Source organism: Schistocerca serialis, chromosome 5 (genome assembly GCF_023864345.2).
Source record: "Schistocerca serialis cubense isolate TAMUIC-IGC-003099 chromosome 5, iqSchSeri2.2, whole genome shotgun sequence".
Classification (NCBI taxonomy): domain Eukaryota; kingdom Metazoa; phylum Arthropoda; class Insecta; order Orthoptera; family Acrididae; genus Schistocerca; species Schistocerca serialis.
In genome coordinates this window covers 715,116,615-715,128,959 of record NC_064642.1, presented here as the reverse complement: position 1 = coordinate 715,128,959, position 12,345 = coordinate 715,116,615, and the positions used below count along the sequence as shown (strand labels likewise).

The 12,345-nt window shown below is 45.8% G+C and overlaps 1 protein-coding gene across 2 annotated transcripts in view; it reads left to right on the top strand.

Moving 5' to 3' along the window:
* The window catches only part of LOC126480786 (alpha-1,3-mannosyl-glycoprotein 4-beta-N-acetylglucosaminyltransferase A), an 802,672-nt gene that overhangs the window by 773,248 nt on the left and 17,079 nt on the right, over positions 1 to 12,345 (top strand). For both annotated transcript variants that reach the window (XM_050104097.1, XM_050104098.1), the window contains one exon: positions 10,734 to 10,927. In XM_050104097.1, coding sequence (XP_049960054.1) covers positions 10,734 to 10,927 — 194 coding nt within the window. The remainder of the gene's footprint in view (positions 1 to 10,733; positions 10,928 to 12,345) is intronic.

Genomic DNA, 12,345 nt, shown 5'->3' with positions numbered 1-12,345 from the left:
TTTATTCTTTGTGGAACACATTGAAGACAAGTTTGGCGAAGTGGACTCCCTGAGCAAGATGCGGTCGGGTTCGTTGCTGATAAAAACTGCTTCAGCTGCCCAATCTGCGGCCCTTCATGCCTGTACCCATCTTGGCACAATTCCTGTATCCATTACCCCCCACCAGTCTCTAAATATGGTAAAAGGTGTGATTTTTCACAGGGACCTCATCCTTCAAACTGATGAGGAACTTCGGGACAATCTCGGACGGCGGGGTGTTCACTTTGTTCGGCGTGTTCAGAAGGGTCCTAAAGACAATCGTATTGATGCTGGTGCCTTTATCCTGGCCTTCGAAGGGGATACCTTCCCTGAGAAAGTTAAGATTACGGTCTATCGATGTGATGTGAAGCCGTACATCCCACCTCCTATGAGGTGTTTTAAGTGCTTGCGTTTCGGCCACATGTCTTCCTGCTGTTCACAGGCCCCTCCCTGTAGTGACTGTGGACGTCCACTCCATGAGGGGAGTCCCTGTGTTCCCCCTCATGTCTGTGTAAATTGTCATGGTAGTCATTCTCCACGTTCACCAGATTGCCCAGTATATAAGAAGGAAAAAAGATACAGGAGTATAAGTCCCTCGAGCGTTTAACCTACACAGAGGCCCGTAAGAAATATACACGACTTCACCCTGTGTCCATGACATCTAGTTACGCCTTGGTTACATCTTCACCCATTCCTCCCCCTTCCTTACCACCATCCCGGACCCCTCTCCTCCCCCCCCTCCCCTGCGGCTCCCACACCTTCTCCTCTGGGCACTGCTCCCCCTCCCCAGCCAGAGAAGTGTCCCACTCCTTCGGCGTCTGCCGGTCAAGGGCGCCTCTCCCGGGATGCCCCTTCCCGGCACCTTCCAGGCCAAAGGTCAACTGCCGCACGACGACCGCGAGAGCCGCGGTCTGTCGGCCCCCAGGTCGCCCGGTCTCTTTCTGTTCCTGATCTTGCTGCAGCTGGCTCCTTTATGCCACACAGCCCTCTTCGATCTCAGCCTGAAAAGAAGAAGAACAATAAGTCCCGGGACAAAGAGCCTCTGGTGTCACCGGAGGTCCCTTCCCTGACTTCACAACCGGATTCTGACCTGTCATTCATGGATGTCGCCCCCTCCTTGTCGGTGATGTTTGGGGACCCGGCAGTATGACTGGATTTACAGTGTTCAGCCCCCATTTAAACCATCGTTCTGTGGTTCTCCAATGGAATTGTAATGCATACTATCGTCACCTTCCAGAATTGAAATCCCTTCTTTCGTCCTACTCTGCAGCTTGTGTGGTTCTTCAGGAATCTCATTTTACTGATGCTCACTCACCAACCCTCTGTGGGTTCCGTGTTTTCTGTCTAAATCGGGTCGGACCCCTGCGGGCTTCTGGTGGCGTTCGTACGTTGGTCCGTACAGACATTGCTAGCACATGGATTCCTCTTCAAACTACATTGGAAGCGGTTGCTGTTAGGGTCCACTTACTCTCTACGGTCACAGTTTGCAATCTTTATCTCCCTCCTGACAGAACTCTTACACCTGCTGCCTTAACTGCCCTTCTTCAGCAACTTCCTCCTCCCTTCCTTCTCCTTGGGGATTTTAATGCTCATCATCCTTTGTGGGGCAGTGCCTTTCCATCTAGCCGAGGTCTTCTTATCGACCAATTTATTGCAGACCACGACCTGTGCCTTCTTAATGATGGCTCCCCTACTCATTTCAGTGCTGGTCATGGTACCTTTTCTGCCATTGATCTTTCTCTTTCTTCTCCCTCTCTCCTCCCTTGATTACACTGGTCGCCACACGACGACCTTTGTGATAGTGACCATTTCCCATTGATTATCTCGCTCCCTTCCCGGTCCCCGATGGACAGGTTACCTCTTTGGTCTCCCCAACGTGCCGATTGGCCTCTATACACAGCACAGGTCGTGTTTTTCCCTCTTTGTCAGGTTGTATTGATGACGTCCTACGTGACGTGTCTGACACGATTGTTCGTGCTGCTAGCCTTGCTGTCCCGCGCTCATCTGGACCATTTCGTTGCCGGAAAGTCCCATGGTGGAGTACGGCCATTGCCATTGCCATCCGTGATCGCCGTTGAGCTTTGCAACACTTTAAGAGGCACCCATCTGTAGTCAGCATTACTACCTTGAAACGCCTCCGCACTAAAGCCCGTTACTTAATCAAACAGAGCAAGCATATATGTTGGGAACGATTCGTTTCTTCCCTTGGTTCTACTGTCCCTCTGTCACGGGTATGGGCTACACTTCGCTCTCTCCAAGGTTTCCATCGGCAGTCCACCCTCCCGGGCCTTCACCTTCCTGATGGCCTTTCTACGGACCCATTAGTTCTTGCAGAACATCTTGCGATCCATTTTGCAGCGGCGTCAGCGTCAGCGTCACCCTCCTATCCAGCTGCTTTCCTTCACCAAAAACAGCAGGCTGAAGCTCCCACCTTATGTTTCACCCCTTGTGAGTCATAATCTTACAACGAACCTTTTACTGAATGGGAATTTCTTTCTGCTGTATCTGCTCATGATACGGCCCCTGGCCCAGATTCCATTCATAACCAACTGCTTCAACATCTCAGTGCTCCACAACGGCAACATCTTCTTTGGGTGTTTAACCGTATCTGGCTCCAGGGTGACTTCCCTTCTCAGTGAAGGGATAGCATTGTGGTTCCTGTCCTTAAGCCTGATAAGAACCCCCTATCTGTTGACAACTATCGGCCAGTTAGTTTGACCAATGTTGTTTGTAAGTTACTTGAACGGATGGTAGCCCGTCGGCTCAATTGGGTCCTCGAATCTCGGGATCTATTGTCCCCTTACCAGTGTGGCTTTCGAGAGGGACGGTCTTCCATCGATCATTTACTTCGCTTGGAATCCGCAGTTCGGCAAGCTTTTTCCCAGCGCCGCCATTTGGTTGCAGTGTTTTTTGACCTTCGCAAGGCCTATGACATGGCCTGGCGCCATCACATCTTACTTACCCTTCATCAGTGGGGTCTTCGGGGCCCACTCCCGATTTTTATCCGCAAGTTCCTGTTCCATCAGTCATTCAGAGTTCGAGTTGGTACTGTTTTTAGTTCTCCATGGACCCAGGAGACAGGCATCCCACAGGGTTCTGTCTTGAGTGTCCTTTTCCTCATTGCTATCGATGGACTTGTGGCCTCTTGTCAGTCCCTTGGTCGCCCCTGCCCTGTATGTGGATGATTTCTGCATTTGGGTTAGTTCCTCCTCGATGGCATCTGCAGAACGGCAGCTCCAGGGAGCTATACGGCGTGCCTCTGCATGGACCCTCTCACACGGGCTTCAATTCTCTCCTTCAAAATCGCGGGTGGTCCACTTCTGTCGCCGTACTACGATCCACCCTGATCCAGAGCTCTATCTCACTGCACGACGATTGCCTGTGGTCCCACAGTTTCGTTTCCTGGGTCTTCTTTTCGACAACAAGCTCACTTGGCTGCCCCATATCAGACTCCTGAAGGTAGGATGTTTCCGTAAACTCAATGTCCTTCGCTTTCTTGCCCACTCCTCTTGGGGTGCGGACCGTTCCCTCCTTCTTCGTCTTTATAGTGCTCTAGTTCTGTCTCGCTTGGACTATGGTTGTCAAGTGTATGGTTCAGCTGCCCCTTCCAAACTGCATGTGCTGGATCCAGTCCACCATCATGGTATCCGTTTGGCCACCAGTGCCTTCCCTACTAGCCCTGTTGATAGTCTCCTGGTTGAAGCTGGGATCCCCCCCCCCCCCCCTTTCTGTTCGGCGGTCCCAGCTTCTGGTGTCTCACGCACTCGCTATCCGTTCCTCTCCTACTCATCCTTCCTATTCTATCCTGTTCCCAGACCATGGACGTCGCCCACCCGACTCCCGCCCACGGGCAGGTTTACTGGTTGGGCTTCGCCTTGCGTCTCTTTGCCGTGATTTTCAGCTTCCTTCTTTGTCCGCTCTTCCTCGCTCCCTCCCCTCCACCCCCCCCTTGGTTAGTTCCTCGGCCTCGAATTCGGATGGATCTCCACCGAGGTCCGAAAGATTCCATCCCCCCGGTGGTGTTCCGTTCCTTTTTCTGCCAAATTTTGTGGGAGTTTCGGGATGCTGTTGTTTTTTACACTGATGGCTCTAAATCTGCTGATCATGTTGGGTATGCCTTAACGTCCTCTGTTGGAATGGAAAATCATCTGCTGCCACCTACATGTGGGGTGTTTACTGTGGAATTGATGGCAATTTCCCAGGCCCTTACCTTTATTAAACAGTCCCAACACAACCGCGTTTTGTTATGTATGGTCTCAATGAGTGGCCTTCTTGCTATTGACCGGTGTTTTTCGCGCCATCCCTTGGTCTCTGCCATCCGTGACCATCTCGCTGATATTCACCGTGCTGCTTGTTCCATTGACTTCCTTTCGGTCCCTGGCCATGTGGGTATACCGGGTAATGAGCTCGCTGATCGTTTGGCTGGGGGAGCAGTCACTTACCCCCCCCCCCCCCCCCCCGTTTTCTGTAACCCCTCCTGCAGCGGATTTACAGCTTCACATCACATCCCACTTCGCACAGTCATGGGCCAATTCTTGGGAGGCTACTCCCCTGTCTAATAAACTTCGTGCGATTAAGGTGACACCAGGCCCGTGGCGTTCTTCCTTTCGCCTCTCCCGAAAGGACTCGACCACACTGTGTCGTCTCCGCATTGGCCATACCAGGCTGACCCATGGTTTTCTTTTGCGTGATGAGCCACCCCCACTTTGTGGTTGTGGAGCCTTCCAGTCAGTAGCCCACATTTTGGTTGAATGCCCCCCTTCTTTTGGCTCTGCGTGCTAAGTAAAGACTCCCCAGACTCCCCCACACTTTACCTTCGATGTTGGCTGACGATTCCCGGATGGTCTTTCTGGTTCTCTGTTTCCTCCGGGAAAGTGGTTTTTATTCTCAGTTTTAAGGTTTTTAATCTCTCTCTGGTGTTGGGGCAGAGCGGTGACTGTTTGGGTGTCTCCCACTGTAAGCCGTGTTCGGAGATTCCCGATTCACCTCCCTGACCGAGATCTTCTTTTCTTCCCCTTTTACTCTGTTTTTACCTTTTTTTAAGGATTGGTTAGTCTCCTTTTCCCATACGTATTTTTACACTCTAGAGGTTGCACCTTTTAAGTCACAGGTGGTCTTGCCTATGCTGCTTCAGCATAGTGTTGGGTTCGTTCTCTTGCCGACTTCCCTCGTTTCGTTTTTTACCATTGACAACCTGACTGCCCTTTTACGTTTTTACCTTCTTCCCTTTTATTGTTCTGACTTTCCTGAGATGTCCCATTAGCGGAATGGACCCTATCTGAAACAAGGGACTGATGAACTTGCTTCTTGGTCCCTTAAACCTCAAACAACCAACCAACTCTTGTTGCACAATGATCTTGGCATGAGACACCACATGTAACTTGGTTTCTGTGTCCCTATATTTATATCACGCTGGCGGTTCACAACAATTCGCTGACAGTATTTGTAAAACTAACTTCTCCTGTGATATCGTTATTTTTCAAAGCTGTGTCTGTCGACTGTCATCTGGTATTTCGGTCAGAGACGGTAATGTCAACTCCTTGATTGAAACCTTGGTGATGGGTTTTATTAGATTTGCAATTGAGTACCAGTAGCTCCAAGAGACGTTACAAAGACAGTAGCGATCATGCCATTTGGGTTGTTTCAGTTTTTGTTTATGCCTTTTGGCTTTAAGTGTAGCATAGACTTGGCAGCACTTTATTGAGGGAGTGATAAAGGGATTGCTATCTTGTTTTGTTTGTCCTGATGACATTTCATTGTTATTGCTGGATACTCACACATGAACAGCATCTGTGTCAAATTTGCATGCAACTCTTTGACCATGGAGTGTCATTAAACAAAATACATGTGTCGTGCACAAGAACCAAGTCACTTTTCTTGGCCATACTGTGCATCAGAAGGTATATTGCCTCTGCCAGAGGTCATCACGGTGATACAGTCTCTGCTGAAGCTGGCAATCTACCTAGAGCTGAGACAATATACGGCAGTAATAAATTTTTGCAACACCAAGGGTTGGCAACCGATTAGGTGGACACCAGAAGTGGACAAAGCATTTAGTGATCTAGAAGCAAGCCTCAGCCAAGCAATGTCGCTCACTCTCTGATTGACACACAGTTAACTATTGTTGTAGACACATGTCAATTGACAGTCGTGGCAGCACTTCACCAGCTTGTAGTAGGGCAACGGCAGCCACTGCAATGTTTCTCTAAGAAGTTGCAGGTATCACAACAGAAATGGAGAGCATGTATGATAGGGAATTGCTGGCAATCTATGAAGCAATTAAATATTTCTGCCCACAAATAGAAGCTACCTCAGTGACTGCATTTACAGGCCACAAACCCATCACATCTGCCTTTAAAAACACTAGTGATAAAGTGCTCGCTGAGACAGTTCCATTATAATGAGTTTGTAAGCCAGTTTGTTAAACATGGGCCATGTAGGAGGTGCAGGGAATTTAGCGCCTGACTATCTTCTGCATATTTGTGAGAGTTCACAGATTATAGACTTTCATAAGCTCACAGTGGAACACTTAGGGTTCAGAACTACAGAAACTGCTAAATGGTGTGTCTACAGATACGAAATTCAAACACCCTGTGGTTCCTAACTCTGAAGCCGAATCTGTGGTGTGACCCAAGAGCCAATGCTAAAATAAGGTTGCTGACAGCCCACATTGTGTGGCTCACTAGGAAAAGAGATGTGCACCTTTGGGTACATTCCTGCATTCCTTGTCAGCAACATAAAGTGGGTCGACATTTACGTGCTGGTATTGGAAATTTTCAAGATACCTCGGCTAGATTCATGAAGATTTATATGGACCTGGTTGGACCTCTTCCACAGTGAGACGATGACCAGTATTTACGTGCAGATGTAGATAAGTGAATAAGGTGGGCAGAGACAACTCCAATTGTCGAACTAGAGCAAAGACATTTCTGCACATGTGGGGCCTACATTTTGGATGCCCCTTCATGTTACAACTGACAAGCAGTATCTATTTGAGGCCACACTGTTCCTAGAGCTGTCCAAAATGTGTGGTTCCCAAGGCCACCACATGACTAGCTGCCATCCCACCAATAATGGTATGATGGAATGGTGGCATGGAACTCTGAAAACAGCATTGATGTCATCAAGAGAGATGGATGGAAGCATTACCATTAGTGTTGTTAGGCCTGTGAACAGCTCACAAATATGACATTGGTGCATCAGGTGGCTGAGATGATTTATATAAAACTGCTACAGATTTGGGGAGACTATTTAGTGCAAACTCAAAGCATCTCACGTAGTAGGTGCAGCACCTGAAATGTCACTGCACAAATATGCATTGACCACCACCTTCTTGCCATGGCACCCATGAGGTTATTGTATGCAGAGACTTTAACAACTGCTCTCACATAATGTTATGAACAGACTTTGACAAGTTGTCCTTACAACTATTGTATACCAACCCTTTTCAGGTGCTGGGTAGACATACAGGCAGTGGGCATATTGTGCAATGGTGTTTCAATGAAGGTACCGATTTAGCCCTTCAATGACATCCGACATAGTGAATGCAGAACGAACTGAAAGAACACCTAGCACATCACCCGAGACACCACCACAAGTGATAGATTCGTCACCACCACCACCACCACTACTGCTCACGAGACACCAGATGCACCCAATAGCTAGCCACTAGCCATTGGATTAAATTAAACTATCAAGACATCCCAGGGGTGCCACTTTTTAGGAGGAGTGGGATTGTGTGGCAGTGAAATTTTTTTCATGGTCTTGGGTAATGTGACGTCAGTGTCTGAGGTGTTTTCTTTGGTGGATGTTTTTTTATCTACATCTACATATATACTCCACCAGCCACCAAACGGTGTGTGGCAGAGGGCACTATTCACGCCAGAGTAAAATCCCCCCGCCCTCTGTTCCACTCGCAGATCACACGAGGGGAAAAAGTGACTGTCTGAATGCCTCAGTATGAGCTCTAATTTCCCTTATCTTCGAATGGTGATCATTGCGTGATTTGAAAGTTGGTGGTAATAGTGTATGCTCTACATCCTTGTTGAAGATCGGATTTTGGAATTTAGTGAGTAGCTTCTTCTGTTTAGCACGTCATCTATTTGCAAGTGTGTCCCACTTCAAACTTTCTGTGAGATCTGTAACGCTCTTTCGAGGGCTAAATGTACCAGTCACAAATCTTGCCACTCTCTTTTTTTTTCTCAATCTCTTGAAACAGTCCAACTGGTAAGGGTTGCTTACAGACGAACAATACTCTAAGACTGGATGAAATAAAGTATTGTATGCAATTTTATTTGTTGAAGGACTGCATCACTTCAGGATTCTACCAATAAAATGCAATCTAGAGTTCGTCTTACTCGTTCCTTGTGTAATCTGACCATTCCATTTGAGATCATTTCAAATAGTCACACCCAGATACCTGACGGATGGTACCACTTCCAAAGACTGGGCATTTATTTTGTACTCGTACATTAATGGGATTTTTGCTTTGCTATATGCAGTAGGTTACACTTACTAATATTGAGACATAACTGCCAGTCATTACACCACCCATTTATTTTCTGCAAATCCTCGTTGATTTGTTCACAACGTTCGTGTGATACTATTTTCCTGTAGACTACAGCACCATCAGCAAACAGTCTAATGCCTCTGTCAATACAATCAACCAGATCGAAATACAATCAACCAGATCGTTTATGTAAATTGTAAATGTGGTGTCACAGCCAGACACCACACTTGCTAGGTGGTAGCCTTTAAATCGGCCGCGGTCCGTTAGTATACGTCGGACCCGCGTGTCGCCACTATCGGTGATTGCAGACCGAGCGCCGCCACACGGCAGGTCTAGAGAGACTTCCTAGCACTCGCCCCAGTTGTACAACCGACTTTGCTAGCGATGGTTCACTGACAAAATACGTTCTCATTTGCCGAGACGACAGTTAGCATAGCCTTCAGCTACGTCATTTGCTATGACCTAGCAAGGCGCCATTACCAGTTACTATTGATGCTGTAAAACATGTACCGTCAAGAGCGATGTTCACCAATAATGGATTAAAGTTAAGTATTCCAGCAGCTACGTACGTTTTTTGTTAGTCTCATTTCCTTGACCTGTTCCAGACCTCACGCCAGCCTGCGTGAGCTAAAACGCGTGCCTTTCGGCTTCCTCTCATAGTGGGTTGGCTGTCTTGCCAATCCACAACAGTAAAAAGCAGCGGACCTATTAAGCTGGTCTGGGACACGCCTGATGTTAAGCTCGTTTCTGTTGAAGTCTCCCAATTCAGGATGACATACTGCTCTCCATCTGTTAGAAACCTTCTATCCAACCGCATATGTCATTGGATAGAAAAAAAGCACGCACTTTTTGGAGCAAACGACAGTGTGGAACTGAGTCAAACGCCTTTCCAAAGTCGAGGAATATGGCATCAACCTGGTAGCCGGTATCTAGAGCATGTTGTATATCTTGCACAAAGAGGGCCACCTATGTCTCGCATGACTGCTGTTTCCTAACACTGTGCTGGTTTCTGCAGATGAGTTTCTGAGGGTCTAGAAAGGTCATTATGTCTGAACACAAAATATGTTCCACAATTGTACAAAATCGGTGTCAGTGAAATTGGCTGGTAATTATGTGCATCTGATTTTCTACCCTTTTTATAGATTGCTGTGCATCTTTGTTATCATGTTATGTAATTTCTGAACTTTTGACTGTTCTTGTTGTTATGTAATTTTGACAAGATTTGAAATAATTAAGAATTTCATTCATTCATTGTACGCTATGCATATTCTAATTATGTAGTGCAGGTCCATGCCTACAGGATTTAGGTCTAGATAGTATGACAGAAGTAATGAGGGAACAGTTTTCTTCCAAAAGTTTGTCAGTGGAATAAAAGCAGGTTGGTGCTGCTTAATTCCCAAAGTTCCCTAGGTACTTCTATTTTTATGTCCATTTCAGGTTGATAATCCAAAGTTTTCCTATCATAGTCGTAGATTGGAAGTGAACATGAAATGAAACTCTGCATTTACAGCAATGAAATGTTGTCTGGCATTGTTGTTCGAAAATACTCTTTTTCACACTATCACTTAGCAACACTTATTCAGGGAAATTTATTCACTTGCTCAATGATGGGAGGGAAAGTTGTCTACACCATTTAACAGAGAATGGAGATTTTTTGCTATTGGTTTTCAAAGTTCTTTCCTACCCCCCCCCCCCCCCCCCCCCCCCCCCCCCCCCCCCCCCGGGTTGGAGATTTGAAACTGTCCTACATTTGCCTTATATGAAAAAAAAAAAATTAAATGAGTGTATGGAATTGTTGGCAGGGAGGTCCCATCCGGGGAAGTTTGGCCACCTGCAAATTGAATGAGAAGGAACACTACTGCATGGTTCGGTGGGAAACACCCTCCGCCTGCCACACACTTCACAGTGGTGTGTGTGTGTGTGTGTGTGTGTGTGTGTGTGTGTGTGTGTGTGTGTGTGTGTAGATGGAGATGAATGAGGGTACAGGAACAAACTGCTGCTGCATCAGACTAGTGGACCTTTGTTCGTGGACAGATCAATCATTGTCTGCCTGACATCCTCAACCAGAGCAGTACATGTTCAGGTGTACACATAGGATATGACAAGTGCGTAAAAATTATGAACATCTGTTATAAGAAAGAAAAATGGAAATTTTCAGATGATGATATTGTGAATACATGCACCACTGAAGGAAATTTATTTACAGGATAAGCAGTTTGGCCGGGTGGCACTGTTTTTCCCACACAAGAATCCAGAAGCGTCAGTGAAGTCTGGTATCAAACATTACAAGCAGTACAGCTTGGCTCGGGCATATGCGGGTGAAACTTTCTTTTGGGGGCTCCTGCCTCAGCCTGGAGACCAGCTTACATTCACCTTCAGGAAACCAATTCTAATCAAACGGTCAGTCTTGTTTTGCTCTTGTGCATATATATTTTTCTTTTGGCAAGCATACTGATGTATAATTCACGATCTATGTACATAGCATATATTTTTAGTTTAATTGGAATATAATGTGTCCCCTCCACCCCTCTCACTCTGCTGTGCCTGTTGAGAAACCAACAACAGTAAAATTTGACAAGATGGAACTGTTTCCCTTCTAAAATGGAGAACATTGGAAATTCTCTCAAAATTAAAAGCTCATATTGAACGTATGATGTTTATATTTATTGTCTTCACATACCAACTATTGTCCTTTCTGAAATATGTAATAAATTGGTAACTAATGGCATTTTATTGTAGGTATACTAAAATAGGCAGTTGTCAATGCCTTTACAAAAATTTGACAGCAGTAATGTTAACAGCTTTATCCCTCTTCTTCCCATATCTCCTTGGGATTGGCATGTTGTATGGGTTTTAACAATGTGTGTGCCAGCTGGTGACCAGATTCCCTTCCTGATGCTACCAGTCCCCCCAGAAATGGAATTTGTATACCCCATCTGTCTGCATCTAGAGTAAATACAATGTTAGTGTCAGAACATTTAAAAAAATATTGGTGTAGCATTTGCATGAGGTGGGACGTGGGTACCAGCGTGATATTTATCTAGTTGCATGTGGGGAAACCATAAAAAAATCCACATCCATGCTGTCTGGTTCATCACCCCTTGTCATTAATCTGCAAAGCGGATTCATTACAGGGCAGGCTTGCCTTCCCAAACCCAGGAAGCTGCTCATTGACATGCTAGGCTATCTGGGTGGGTTTTAATAGCATAAATTGTTGGCATGTTCTGAAATTTTTGTGATTACAATGTACTATAGAATAGTTCTGCTTTGGCAATAACAGTATACTTATTAAATCGCAATTTGTATTTTTTAATGTTTGCTCAGCTAGAATGATATTGCTTTGTTCATTCTTGAAATTTTAAAAGTTCAGTTAGCAGTACTGCAACAGTATCTTTCTGCCCTCTCCAAAGTATATGAAAATGCAAATTACAACATCTTGTAAGATGAGAGATTTTATAGAATTAGTTATGCAGCTAAAAAAATAGCAAATCATACTTCATGAACAAAATTCATAAATTTATGATACTTAATTCAGCAAATGCAGTTTGGGTATAAGATGTGTTGGTGGTGCCTTGTGTTCAATCATGTTGCCTCTTTCATCTTATACTCAGTGATCTAGCTATGTAGTTTCTTTTGTTGGTACTTCTTAGGAAGTAGACAATGACTGGTTTGATTGACATTAGTGTATCACAAACTGTACAGTTTATTCCCAAAATCATCGCTCATTTCAAGCACTTTAACTACACCCATCCTGTATGCCACAATACATCATCAGTCACTTCACACAGAAACTTCATGGCATTTGGTGTGGATAATTA